The following is a 15,000-nucleotide window of genomic DNA, read 5'->3' on the forward strand; positions in this document are numbered from 1 at the left end:
TGTATTGCATAAATATATATGCAAACACTCACACACATAAATTTTAAAGAAAATATTTATATTTTTATATATATATATATCTATAAATGGTATATTTTAGGCTTTTTTATATTTATCTTTGTATATTACTATTTGTATTAATTATTGATTTTAGAAATATTGCGAGGGCAGAGTTCAAATTCCAATTTAGTTTTATTTGCCAATTTAATATATATTATAGCCACGTTTAATTGCGTTTAATAATATTTTGCGATATTTTATACAGCGCATTTAAGCGTTGGTTCAACGTTATATTTCAACCTTTACTCGACGTCTTTGAGTCACGTTAAATCGACGTTTTACTAACAACGTTACAAATCCTTGGAAAATAGACTGCTTTAACAACGTTTATGCAACGCTTTTTAAGTAACGTTTTTTCAAAGTTAAGTTGCGACGTTTATACAACGCTTTTTATGTAACGCTTTTTCAACGTTTAGTTGCGACGCCTTTGTAACGTCATTTAGTAACGTTTTTTTAACGTTACGCAATAACGTTTAATCAACGTCTATTAAACAACGTTACATATCTTTGCAAAATCGATTACTTTGTCACCGTTTCCGCAACATCTTTTGCGACCGGTTTTCAACGTTGATTCAACGTTGTCATGTTTGCTGGGTTGCAATACACAAGTTTACAACTTGTGTATTGCAATGTATATGAGATATCAAACTATCTACAAGCAATATGCGATAAAAGAATAAATCCTCCCATATTTACGTTTAAAAAGCGCCAAAGAATACAGCGTGTACATTTAAAAAATTAAACAACTTTGTCTACCTATTTAAAAAAAACAAAAGTTGTGATTATATTGTCGAACCCGTCAAAAATAAAGTAATAAAAAAGTGTTATATATATCAATTCACTGATTTACAGCAATATTATTTATTTTTACTATATGTTCATCAGTATAACCATGACCATTAATAAGAATATCAACAATAAGAATAAAAATACATTATTTAATGGCAGATATTTTTGCACATCACAAAATTAAGTTAAACCAATACAGCACAAACTCAAAGTAAATTTTTTTTTTATTAAAATCACTATAAATATTCACTGTTTGATAAAATAATTTTTTGTGTGTATTCCTAACTGCAAAAAGTACATTAAAATGGTTTTTTACCAGTGTGAGTTTTTACACGTGTTGTTAAAGCACCTTTTTTTATGTGTGCATTCATAATTGCATTAAGTGCATTTGAACGATTTCTCACCAGTGTGAATTTTCACATGTTTTGTTAAACTACCTTTTTGCGTGCATTTATAACAGCAGTAAGTGCATTTGAATGGTTTCTCACCAGTGTGAATTTTCACATGTGCTGTTAAATTTGTTTTTCGTGCGCATTCATAATCGCAGTAAGTGCATTTGAATGGTTTTTCACCAGTGTGAACTATCACATGTGCTCTTAAATTTGTTTTTCGTGCGCATTCATAATCGCAGTAAGTGCATTTGAATGGTTTCTCACCAGTGTGAATTTTCACATGTGTTGTTAAAGTAACTTTTTGCGCGCATTCATAATTGCAGTAAGTGCATTTGAATGGTTTCTCACCAGTGTGAATTTTCACATGTTTTGTTAAACCATCTTTTCTTATGCATTCAAAATCGCAGTAAGTGCATTTGAATGGTTTCTCACCAGTATGAATTTTCACATGAGTTGTTAAAGTACCTTTTTGTGTGCATTCATAATCGCAGTAAGTGCATTTGAATAATTTTTCACCAGTGTGAATTTTCACATGTGCTGTTAAAGTACCTTTTTGTGTGCATTCATAATCGCAGTAAGTGCATTTGAATGGTTTCTCACCAGTGTGAATTTTCACATGTCTTGTTAAATTAGTTTTTCGTGCGCATTCATAATCGCAGTAAGTGCATTTGAATGGTTTCTCACCAGTGTGAATTTTCACATGTTCTGTTAAAACATCTTTTCTTATGCATTCATAATTGCAGTAAGTACATTTGAATGGTTTCTCACCAGTTTGAATTTTCACAAGTGTTGTTAAAGTACTTTTGTGTGCGCATTCATAATCGCAGTAAATGCATTCGTATGGTTTCCCATAGGGAAAAAGTTTTATATGTGTTGTTAAATTATTGTTTATTTTAGTTTTGCTGTTTGAACGACAAAGTAAATTTTCTTTGTTTTCTCCAGATATTTTAATATTTTCTTCTGTTATTTTAATGTCAGCTCCATTTTTAAGTTTATTAATTTCAAAGCTTTTATTTTTTATTTTACAACGTCTAATGTGCGAAATCAAATAAATTTCAGCAGTAAAACAGACACCACATTTTTTGCACTGATGAATATCTAAAAAATAACATAACTAATACAATAAATTTGAAAATTTATTTACAAACATTTTAAATTTTGAATTTTTTTACTGTAATTTTTACAGACACTCACTCATATATAAATATACAGTGTGTATACACTCACACACATATAAATATAAATTTATATGTGTATGAGTGTCTGTAAGAATTACAGTAAAAAAATTCAAAACCTAAAATATTTATTTACAAACATTTTAAGTTTTGAATTTTTTTACTGTAATTTTTACAGACACTCACACACATATAAATATAAATATACAGGGCTTGAAATAGTGGCAGGACTTCAGACATTGTCCAGTAAAAAACATCATCTACCAGTCATTTTGTCCAACCCATATTATGTTTGCACTTATTTTATAATTTTAGTGAATTTGGTATAGTATAAAAACTTTATTTTTCAAACTTTTTATACTTTATACATAACAGAAAATTAAACTGACCACACAATTATGTTAAGAAAGTGAATCATTTTTTGGAGACAATTCATTTTTCAAAAGACATTAAAACGTTAGAGATTTTTGAATTAAGCAACTTGGTTTTTACCATTTATATCAAAAGTATACAACTATTATGAATTAAAATTTATATTTTAGCATATAATTAATTTTTTGCTTGATGGTTCATACAAATATCAACAACAATTTTAGCTTTTAAAACCCCATTTAAATTTATTTTATAAAATCTTTAATATTTATAGAAGCTAGTACTTTTTATTACGATATTTAATATGAATTATATTATGTAACATTAGTTCTTGTGGTTAAGTTTTTCGCTATTGAAAAATGTTGATAAAATAATTCATAGAAGTTTGAAAAGATTTAAATTTATCATAAAAAATACAAATTTATATAAATGAAGTTTTTAATAATATTCTCTAATAAAATAAATAAAACAAGCTTTTTGTAAACAATCATTTAAATAATTTATTAATATATTTGATAAAGTTATTATATAAATATACTTTATAAAGTATGTTTATATAATTACTTTATCAAATAAAAACTTTTTATACTATTGGAAATACTCTGTGTCAAATAAATCTACTATCACATTTTAAAAACGTAATAACTTTTTATTTAGCAAAGATGTAAGCATGATATAAACTAAATTATATCATTTAAACATTTAAGAAACATTGTACAAAAATTTTTTTTCAAAGTAAGTAACAAATAAAATGCAGCATTTCGGAATGAAAGATTTTCGTCTCAAAAAATCGAATAAAAACATTTTTTTCTCAAAAAAGTTTTTATCCACTTTACAAAATTCAATAAAATTGTTATGCAAACTCAATTCGACTCTGAGGAGATGTTTATTACTTAATCACTACACAAATTATGTTTACACATTGGCATTAATGTTATTTATTTATTTATTTATTTATTTTTTTTTTCCCATTCTGAGGCCTTTCATTGTTGTATGCGTACTTTTTATTTTTTTTTAATGTATTTTTTGTTTTATTTATTTTTTGTTTGGTGATATATTTTTTTGTTTATCTTAGTTCATATTAGTATTTATATAACAATTTATTTTTTTATTATTATTATTGACAGTACTGTTTAGGTGCATTGTCGGTCTTATTTATATTTTAAATATTCCTCTATTAATCTTTATTTTTGTCTTGACAACTGTCAAAATATGCTTTGTTTGAAAAATAATTCTCCTCTATTCTAATGTACTTCATTTCTTCCCTCAGGCGTTCACTGCTCGTGTGTGACCATTCGGCGAATTTTATATATGTCAGAATTATATATATGCCAAAGTTTATAAATAAAATTGTTATGCAAACTCAATTCGTTAGTGTAACTTGTGTTTCCACCACGAGCTTTAATTACTCTATGTAGTCTGTTTTTCATAGAACAAACTAATTTTTTGGTAATTTCTGGAGTGATTGAGTCCCACTCTTTTATAATTACTAATTATAGTTGTTACTTATTCCTCACATCGTGGGTACAAATTCTTCTACCAAATCATCCCAGAGATGTTTGATAGGATTCAAATCTGGAGATTGTGGGGGTGTATGAAGTTGCTTAGCTATTTTAAATATAAGCCATTCCATGACACGTTTGATTGTGTGTTTTGGATCATTATCTTGCTGAAAAATAAATAAGTAATCTAATATCCTATAACAATAAGTGATCTAATTCCTCTGCAACTCTCATTTTTACTAATAATCTAACAAAAAATTAAATAAAACATATTCATATAAAGAAAACAAAATACAAAAATCTTACTAAACCTAATTTATATTTTAAAATGTTACTTTAATACTGATTTAATAACAAATTGAGGTTGGAGTGCAGGGTGCATGAAAACTTTTTTGGCGCAAAAACGGGCATTGTTTATTTTAAAATGCTGTATTTTATTTTCTGTTCGTTATTTTATAAAATCTTTTTAAACAATACTTCTTGAATAACTAACTGATATAATTTAGTTGAAAATATGCTTATATCTTAGCTTAATAAAAAGTTATGACATCTGAAAAATGTACAGGATAGGTGGATGAAAACTATTTATATATATATATGTATATATATATATATATATATATATATATATATATATATATATATATATATATATATATATATATATATATATATATATATATATATATATATATATATATATATATATATATATGCGGTAGTGGTGTAGTGGTAAAGCGCTCGCTTCATAGGCGAGAGGTTCCGAGTTCGATCCCCACCATGTCCCTGGTAGTACCGCGCTCAACTTGTTTCTCCGCGCAGCGGCCTTGTTCCCTAAGGTTCGTGTTTCGGAGTTATAGAGTTGAGAGAGGGTTATAACCACTAATAAGTAGCCTTCCTCATCTTACACAATTCTTACCCAATTAAAATTAAAGTTATAGATTTTGTTTTTAGATTTTATTGGATTGAATTTTAACGATTATCAATATAATTTTTAAATTAATGTACCTTTTGCACATTTGCTTTGCATTTTTTTAAATAAGATAGTTAAAGTTGGTATCAGCTATGAAAATTTAAATTTTTATATGGCTAAAACATAAAAATTAAGTAATTTGAGTGTTAGCAATGAATAATGGTTTAAAGGTGGACACTGTTAAACTAGATCAATTGAAAAAGTATGTCATTGTTGTGTTGAAATAAGGCAATATATATTGGCACAGGTAATATAAAACAATTATAACATTTAAAAACCATGAACATATGTTCATAGTATTTAAAAATATACGAACATATGTTCACAGTATTAAAAAAGAGTTAAAACAAGATTTTTATAAAATAAATCACCATAAAAGTTTTGTGACTGGTTGCATTGAACTATATCCGTTGAGGACATCAATGGCAAATTTGAATGACAGAGAAGGAGTGTGGGTGCACAATTTGTTCAAAAATACCTTGAATAAAAATCTATTTTTATAACTTTGTTGTTAAATATATCGCTATACTTTACTACTCTCGCATGCATTTTACATGGAAGATATTAAATTAAAAAAAACTTTCATACCCATCCCATGCTAATTAAACCATGTTTATTAATTTTACTTGTTATCAATAGAAGAAAAAAAAAATGTTAAAAGTTTTGTTTATCAAGAAAAAAAACAATCATTTTTTAAACCACTTTTTTTAGTTTTTCTTCTACTATTCTAATTATTTTGCTTTCCTTGGATTTATTTATATTATAAATATGTATTATAAATATTTATACATTGTATTATATTATAAATATTTACATTATATATTATAAATATTTATTAACGTCTTCACTAAAATGCAACATCCTGAATGTTATTTTAATCAACGTTACATTTCATTGGATTCTTGAATCACATGAAATTGAATATCATACGAATTTAGCGACTGCTTTTATTTTCGAGGTAAACAACAGACTATGCCTCATTTTCCATTTAAAAGGATTTTTTTCACCTAAAAAGTAACTTTCTGTTGTTGTTTTTTTTTCTTAAAAAGTAGTTAAGTATATGTATAAACTTTTAACTAAGTATAAATTTTTTTCACCTAAAAAGTAATTTAGTATATACTATGAAAATAAATTCATATACTTAAGAGGCAATAACTTAAAAAATCACAAAATGTGACTCAGCCGTTTTTAATAGTAAAGAATAACAATAACAAAAGAAAAAAAAGAATAAAAAAAGAAATAAAAAAAAACTACCCCAAAACAAACCCTTAGTCAATGAAAATGCACTACTTGCCTGTGATCCCTACATAGTCAGTCAGTGTATGTACAGAAGTCCACAGCAGCTTTGAAACAACTGTTTTAGTATGAGTTTATACTGCTCAGCTTAACATGCAATTTAACTTATATAAATACTTATGTAAAATATAATGTATTTTAACTTACATATAAATAACATTATACATACGACAAATAATCAAACTTATTAATAATTTAAATGAATATCAATATAAAATATCATGTATTAAATTATTATAATAAATATTATAGATATTATATCTATAATATTTATTATCTCCATACAAATCCTGAAAAATATCACCTTATCATTAGCACACATAGTAAGCTTGAAGTTACTATTTTTAATTTAACAATTAAAACATCTGAAAATGTTAAATTAATTGGAAAAAAACTCAACATCAAACTTTCCTTCGAAGAGTATATGAACACTTTATGCAAATATGCCAGTAGAAAAGTAAACACATTTTCAAGAATCGCATCATATATAGTTTGTCTTGTATCTAAGATGAAACTGAAATGCTTCTTAGGTGATATTTTTAAACATGATATTTGTAAACAAGTATCGGGCAAAGTTATAAGTCATGTACAGGTTATTGAATTTCAAAAACGTGGTTTGCCACATGTATATATTTTATTGCATTTTGCAAATGACATTAAGCTAGAAACAGCAGAGGATATTGATAGTTTAATATCAGCAGAAATTCCAGAACAAACTGTTGATTCTGAACATTTTGAAATTATAAAAACATGTAAGATTCATGGACTATGTGGAAATTTGAATCCCAATTCTCCTTGCATGAAAAATGGGATTAGTACAAAAAAATTTCCTGAAGAGTTTAATCCTCACACTGTTGCAACTTTCAATGGCTATCCTCACTACAGGTGTTTAGATAATAATAGTTTTTTTGTTAGTCAATATAAAAGGTAACCAAGTTCCCTTTTATATTTAACAATGTGCTCATGTGATATATTTTAATGAAGGAGAAGAATGAGCAGTATATTTTAATGAAGGAGAAAAATGAGCAGCTATAGATTGCGCAGCAAAGCAAGACACTCACCTAACCACTTGGTTTAAATTGAATGATAAAAATAATGAAGCCCGTCACTTCTTATGATGAATACATGATGCTGTCTATTCTTATGTTGAAATTCTGTATCACATTGTTTTTGCTGGTAAAAATTAAAGTGCAAAGTAAGACAAAGAAGTAGTAAAAGTGATTGTTCGAATGTATAAAGTCAGTTCAACTTGTAAAACATTTTTTCTTAGATTGCTACTTTTGCATATAAAAGTTGTAAGGTCTTTTGAGGATTTGTTCATGGTACTGTTTTTAATACTTTACATGAAGGATGTTATCAACTAGGTTTATTGTAAGATGAGATTGAATGGACAAATACATTAACTGAAGCTGTTGCAAGTCAGATGTCTAAACAAATTAGGCAGCTGTTTTTCATCATATTATTTCTATGTGAACCTTATGATTCTTTACATTTTTGAAATACATTTAAAGATTACATGATGGAGGATTACATACACCGTTCAATGCCTGTTGTACTTGCTGAACATGCAGCTCATCATCAAATTGAATCTATAATTAATCAAAGTGGTAAAACTTTAGCTGATTATAATTTGCCTACTTTAGATCAGTTTTTAGATTATGTCTTAGAAAACAATGATGAAGATGTTCAGCTATTTATTGATGAAGCAACCGAGTTAGACCGTTATTGAATGATAATCAGCATAATGTAGCTGATGTGATCCTTGCTGCACTTAGTGAGGAACCTAATAATGAAAATAAGCATCCGAGATTGTTCTTTATGGATGGGCCTGCTGGTTGGGGTAAAACATTTACTTACAATTATTTGCTGAAACACGGAGTAGTCATATTAGAACTGCAACAGCTACATGGACAGGAATAGCTGCAACTCTTCTTTAAAATAGGTGCACATTGCATGGTTTATTCAAACATCCTATTCCAATTTTGGAAAGTAGCACATGTAATGTAATTTTCAACTCTATACATGGTAGATTCCTGAGACAAGTAAGTCTGTATTTACTTGATGAAGCATCTATAATACCCAAACATGCTTTAAGAGCTATTGATAAGTTAGTACAAGATATTTGTAATAACAAGTTTCCTTTTGGTGGTAAAGTTATTCTTATGGGTGGAGACTTTAGACAAATACTTCCAGCTGTGAAGAGAGGTTGACCAGCAGAAGTTATAGAATCATGTATAAAATGTTCTGAACATTGGCATTATGTGCAAAGGTTCTCATTAACTGTAAATAGTTATATGCTGTAACTGTAAATAGGTTCAGATAGAAGAAGAGGAATTTTTTCAATGGCTTTTAAGGCTCGAAAGTGGAACATTACCTGTCAAGCCTGAAGATCTGAAAGTGTATTGAAATGCCTGAGCAGTGCTTTCTCCGCAATAATGAATCTATTGTGGAAAAGATTTTTGGTGACGCATAGGAATCTGATTATGCAAAACGTACTATTTTAATGCCAACAAATGTTGAATCATTGGAAATAAATGAAGAAGCCCTTCATTGTTTACAGGGTAATATTAAAACATGCTTAAGTTCAGACAGCATTAAAACTGGTAATCATAAAGAAATTTATAACTTTCCATTCTAGTTTTTAAATAGTTCATCATACTCCATCAGGTATGCTGGTTCATTGCCTAAAATTGAAAATCAGTGCTGTTATAATGCTATTTAGAAATTTAGATCTCAAAGGTGGACTTTGTAATGGAACCCGTTTGATGGTGCGTGCACTACAACAATTACATTGATGGTGAGATCTAATCAGCTGGTAACAGGCTATTTGTTCCTAGAGTTTAACTAGCTCCATCAGATTTAAATTAACCATTTACACTTAAACGTCATCAGTTTCCAGTTAGGTTAGCATACTCAATGACCATAAATAAAAGTCAAGGTCAAACATTTAATAAAGTTGGTGTTTATTTTAAAAAGCCCAACTAAATGTCGCATGTTCAAGAACAAGATTTTTTTTTTTTTTAAAAACATCTTTGCTTCCAACAAGGCTGCAAGCAGCCACTAAGTAAAGTTGGAAGTAACTGAAAGGAAAAAGATGAAGATTGTAGAGCAAGATAACGATTGACGGACAACTTAAAGAATTACAAATTATATGAATCAGGAAAGCAAGATGAAGGAAGTGAATTCCAAAGAGCTGATGTTTGAGGAAAAAAAATAGACGAATAAGCGCTTTTGGAGCACTTAGGAACAGTTACAGAAAAAGGATGACACTCAATTGAATGACGAGTAACACGAGAATGAATTTTAGTAAATGGCACAAGAGACACTAGCTCTTTAGAGCAGTGCCCATTATATCTTCGAATCAGTTAACCTTATATTAAAGTCCACTTACTAGAAAAGTTAAAGTTAAACGCAACTTAAAATTTTAAAAAAAAAGTTTCAATAAACAATACGTTTAGCTAATATATTTGTTATAACTTTGAATTGAAACTTTTGGAAGCCTGCTCACAAACAACGAAAAAAAAAATATTACATCACTAGTTTCACAAAACATTTTTCAAAATATGTGTCAGTATATAAGTTATTTATATATTATATTTGTATAAGTATATATATACTTACACTAATATATATTATATTAATACAAGTCTATTATATATTTATTAGGTATATAATCAAGTATATAAAATATTATTCACTTGATAATAATTAAATAGCACATTCAGTTTAAACTAGAAAACAGTTTTCTCTTTTGTACAAACAATGAATGAAAAGTTATCAAGTCATAACAGTTAACAGATAGAATTGAATGTTTACAATTTTCAAAAGGTTCCATCCCAAAGAGAATAGAAAATTAAAATTAAAAATTTAAAACTTGATTGAATTTAAAAAAATCAAAAGTTTTAATCCACAAGATTTTTTAAAAACTTGTTCTTTTGCTTTATTGTTTTTAATTTTTCACACATCTTATTTAAATAAAAAAAATATTCCTAATCTTTTTTTTTTTTTTTAAACTAATATTTATCTTTAAATTAAATTAAAAACATTTCTGTTGTTTAGAATGTCTGCAATCAAGCATGTTAATTCAAGTACAAAAAGTTAACTTTTTAAGTGACACCTCCCAATACTTGCATATGTAATTTATGGATGGCCCCATGGCAGCCAATATCCAACTCTGAATATTGGTCTCAAAGACTTAATGCTGAGCACGCATAATTGCGCTCGTTGATAACGTATTTCAGTATTACAAGCGCAAAACATCATGCTGGGTGATTTTATTCATCACATGCACTAAATACGTTTTGAAAATAGTAAACATTCCATTCTATCTGTTAGCAGTAATGACTTCATAACTTTCCATTCGTTGTTTGTAAAAAACAGAAAACTGTATTCTAATTAAAACTGAATGCGCGATTTAATCATTATCAAGTAAATTATTTTTTATATACTTAATTAAATACTTAACAAATATATAATAAACTTGTATAATATAATTTTATTAATATAATAAATATTAGTGTAATTATATATATATATATATATATATATATATATATATATATATATATATATATATATATATATATATATATATATATATATATATATATATATATATATATATATATATAATACTCATACAAATATATTATACAAATAATTTATATACTGACGTAAATTTGTAGAAGTGTTGCATCAGTAAAAACCAAGTCATAAAAGCATGAAACTAGTGATGTTACATTTTTCTTTTGTTATTTGAAGTTTTAGTTTGATAAATTATATTATGCTAGATTTAATTTTTCAAGCATTCAAAGTTTGGAATTTTTATTGAAGTGTTGCAAGTTTTGATATTTTATTACATGGTACGATTAAGTGGTAATATGATAAAGTTTAACAGGATTTAAAAAAAAAAGCGCAATGCTGAATTTAACTTTCAAATAGAACAAATAAATCATTAGCCAATGAGATTGATATCTCTTGCACTGAGATTTTTAATATTAATTTGTCTTCAGACAAGAGCTTCTGAAGAACATGCGCAGAGAATGGCTCCCACTTCATCACAAGGCTGTTATTTACTCAAATATTCTTTTTTTATTTTTTCAAATAATTATATTGTTGTTGGCCAAGTAATATCTCACTTGTGTAAAAAGCAAAATTTTACAGGAGACTGAAAAAACTATATATTTCAATGAAAGGAGGTTTTAAAAGTAAGAGTAAAAAACAAATAACTAACAAATTATATTATAATTTGTTAGTTATTTGTTTTATACTCTTACTTTTAAAACCTCATTTCATTGCAATATATAGTTTTTTCAGTCTCCTGTAAAAATTTGCTTTTTACACAAGTGAGATATTACCTGGCCAACGACGATATACTTTTTAAATCAAGTATATTAATGAAAACTATTTAAAAAATTAGCAAGTTGGAAATTTGTTAGTTTTTATATTTTACATAACATAAACTTAGATACTAGTTAGTCAAACATATGCCATCAATTATGTTACAATGTAACTTTATGTTACTTTTCTGAATCTTCAGAATTATGTGGTTTTGAATGATTTATGCTTGATCAGTGAGATTGACCAGTCCAAATTTAATGAAGGCCTTTGTAAAAATTAGCATCACAAAATTAGAAACTTATTTTAAAAATTCGCAAAACAAATATATATTTTTAAATAAACCTTGTTTGGGGGCGATTCTAGGTCTTTTTGAAAGCACCAGGTGATTGAAGCAACTCTAGCAAAAGCTTAAAGTCTACTTATAAACTTTTAAAGTGACAAAATTCAAACAAAAATCACATTATTTATAAATAAAAATAAATAAGATATAGATTGTATGATTTTTTATCACTTTTTAATACTTTTCCTCATTAATATTTAAAATTAGATGAGATATAGAATGTTTGATAAAATGAGAAACACTTTTAAATGCAAAAGAACACCTTTATATAAAACCTTCAGCTGAAAAAAAAAAAATTTAAAAGATAGGGAGAAACCATTATCTAATTTATCAAGAGCTCAGAATCATCATCTTTTTTTTATCAGTCTAACTACTTTTTTGTTTTTGGACCTTGTCTAAAAGAGAAAGTGCCTTGTTAGAAGAACCAGCCCAAATATGCAACGGTCAACGATTTCTTGAAATGAATAAAAAAACTATTTTGACCACCCAAAATGAATTCCTGCTGGTCATGTTTAATTGGATGAAAAAAAAGCAGAGTTTTAAAAAACCAGGTTTTACAAATAATCATGATGCAACTTGGAAAATGCAATAAGTAAAATTTCATATCAAAATCATTTAAATTTTAGGTAGGCGTTCAAAATAGTTTTATTGTTTACGACATGCTACTTTAATTTGCTTTTTTTACGAATTTATGACAAAAACTATACATATTTTTGAAAATTTTTTTTGCTTCACTTATTTAAATTACTTTCATTTTACTGGTGGTTAAAATTTTTCTTTTTCATGAATGATTGTAGTTCTTATTTTATTGTTTTAATAAAAATATTTAACATATTACTTTTTATAATAATATAAAAATATATAATAATTGCTGTATTAAACTTAAAATATTTTTTCTTATAAATTTACTTAGCCACTTTTTTTTTTCTTCTTGATTTTTAGGTAAATTAAAAATTTTCTATAATAGGATTCTTGAAAATATGTTTAGTAAAATCTTGTTTTAAGTAACATTAGTAATTTTTTTACATTTTAACTTTTCATTTGATTGTTGTTTTTTGTGTGGCTTTTTCCTGTCAATGAGAAGCCATTGCAATGAACTAAACTATTTTTAAATAAATTTAAAATTATCAACTGCACATTTACAAATTTTTTTTCTTTCTATTATTGAATTGTAATAGAATTATCAAATGTTAACCCATCTTAATGAATCTAAAAAAGCAAACCCTACAATGTAGCAGGGGATAAGGCAAATTGTACTGGGTTATATAATACCAGTAAAAAGGTGACAGTGATGAATCTGAAACTAACCTGGAGTAGTTATAAGAAATAAAGTAAGCAGTACTTAAAAACATTGAACAATATATTTTGGAAACACATTAGGAAAAGCATTCAATCTAATAGAATATATATAGTATATTACAGGTGCGCTAACGCAGTAAATCTTCAACATTTAAAAAAAAAACGTGATATCATCAAAAATCTGATTAATTTATTGATTAAAAAAAAATTAAATGCAGCAGAACGAATCTTTTCAAAAACGCCTTAAAACTTTTTTTGTAAAAAATTTAATATAACAAAGTAAAATATAAAACTATTTCAAAAAAATAAGGAATGGAACAAAACACAACTTATAATGACTTAAAAGGACTTAAAACGTTCATTTCCTGATAAATAATCTGAATTCTGATAAATGTCTCACAACTTGGATTAGTGAATTATACTTGGATTAGTGAAAAATACTTTTCTTTTGCAGGAGATAACATGCCTGAATTTTGGATACTTCGCAGACATCAAAGAAATATTCCCGAAAAATGTTGGCTTCGAGGGAGTGAGAAATAACTAAAAAAAGCTATTGAGCCATTGTTTCATACTTCCAAGGCCATAGAAATCAACACATCAACCTATGTTGATGTTTAAAAAAAAGAATTCTTCCATTCAATTCCAAGTATCATGGCAATTTTACCTTGTTTTGGTCAGATTTAGCAAGTTCTCATTATTCTAAAGATTCTTTAAATTGAATGGACATGTTAATTATGTTGATAAGAAATCCAATCCAATAAATGTGCCTCAAACACGACCAATTGAGAACTTTTAGGGGGATTTAGCTCAAAACCTCATCAGGGAAAGTCTTATTTGACTGCATCATAATAGAACTAAAAGAAATTGATTTAAATTTTTTATAGTTGCTTGTCAAAAATGTCAAAGCAAAACTGATATCTATTGCAGATAATGGAGCTTTATGATATGAGAAATAACTGATTTTCCTTTCAAGAATTAATTTATTTTAGAAAAAATATTATAAGAGAGTTGTCTTTATTTGCTAATAAGTTATTACAGTTTTTGTTTTGTCTAATAACTTAAATTAATAACTTTAAATTATATTAAAATTGAAAATATAAAAAATTTTTGATACTTTTTTGGACATTCGATAAGTACTTAAGAGTAGACCACTGCAGTTGAGAAGACAACTTATACTTTCATTTTTCAAAATTATTAGTCTACTTAACTAAAATTTCTTGACAGCAAGCCCATATAATGTTTAAAGTTTGACTAATTTAGAATTAAGATTCTGTATAGAGTGTCAACAGCTAAAAAATAGAATTTTTTTGTTACCTCTAAAGCTTGACTGAATTAAAACCGGATTTAAATTACAAAATGTATTGTTTTTATTCTAGATATATCAAATATTAGTATAATATCTCGGTTTGGTTTTATAAATAACCTAATTTCTAAAATTAAAATTACATATTCTTAAATACAC

The 15,000-nt window shown here is 26.7% G+C and overlaps 1 protein-coding gene and 1 long non-coding RNA gene across 2 annotated transcripts in view; one reads left to right on the top strand and one right to left on the bottom strand.

The window, feature by feature from the left end:
- Positions 1 to 173, top strand: part of LOC136083920 (uncharacterized) — a 12,562-nt gene extending 12,389 nt beyond the window's left edge. Inside the window, exon 4 of the long non-coding RNA XR_010640201.1 lies at positions 1 to 173. This exon is cut by the window's left edge and continues 60 nt beyond it. This is a non-coding gene — a long non-coding RNA (uncharacterized LOC136083920).
- A 732-nt stretch (positions 174 to 905) lies between these two features.
- LOC136083922 (gastrula zinc finger protein XlCGF26.1-like) overlaps positions 906 to 15,000 on the bottom strand; it is a 31,139-nt gene continuing 17,044 nt past the window's right edge. The window contains exon 4 of the mRNA XM_065803865.1: positions 906 to 2,339. Within this exon, the coding sequence (XP_065659937.1) occupies positions 1,228 to 2,339 (1,112 nt within the window). The 3' untranslated portion in view covers positions 906 to 1,227. The remainder of the gene's footprint in view (positions 2,340 to 15,000) is intronic.

This window comes from Hydra vulgaris, chromosome 08, assembly GCF_038396675.1.
Source record: "Hydra vulgaris chromosome 08, alternate assembly HydraT2T_AEP".
Lineage (NCBI taxonomy): Eukaryota > Metazoa > Cnidaria > Hydrozoa > Anthoathecata > Hydridae > Hydra > Hydra vulgaris.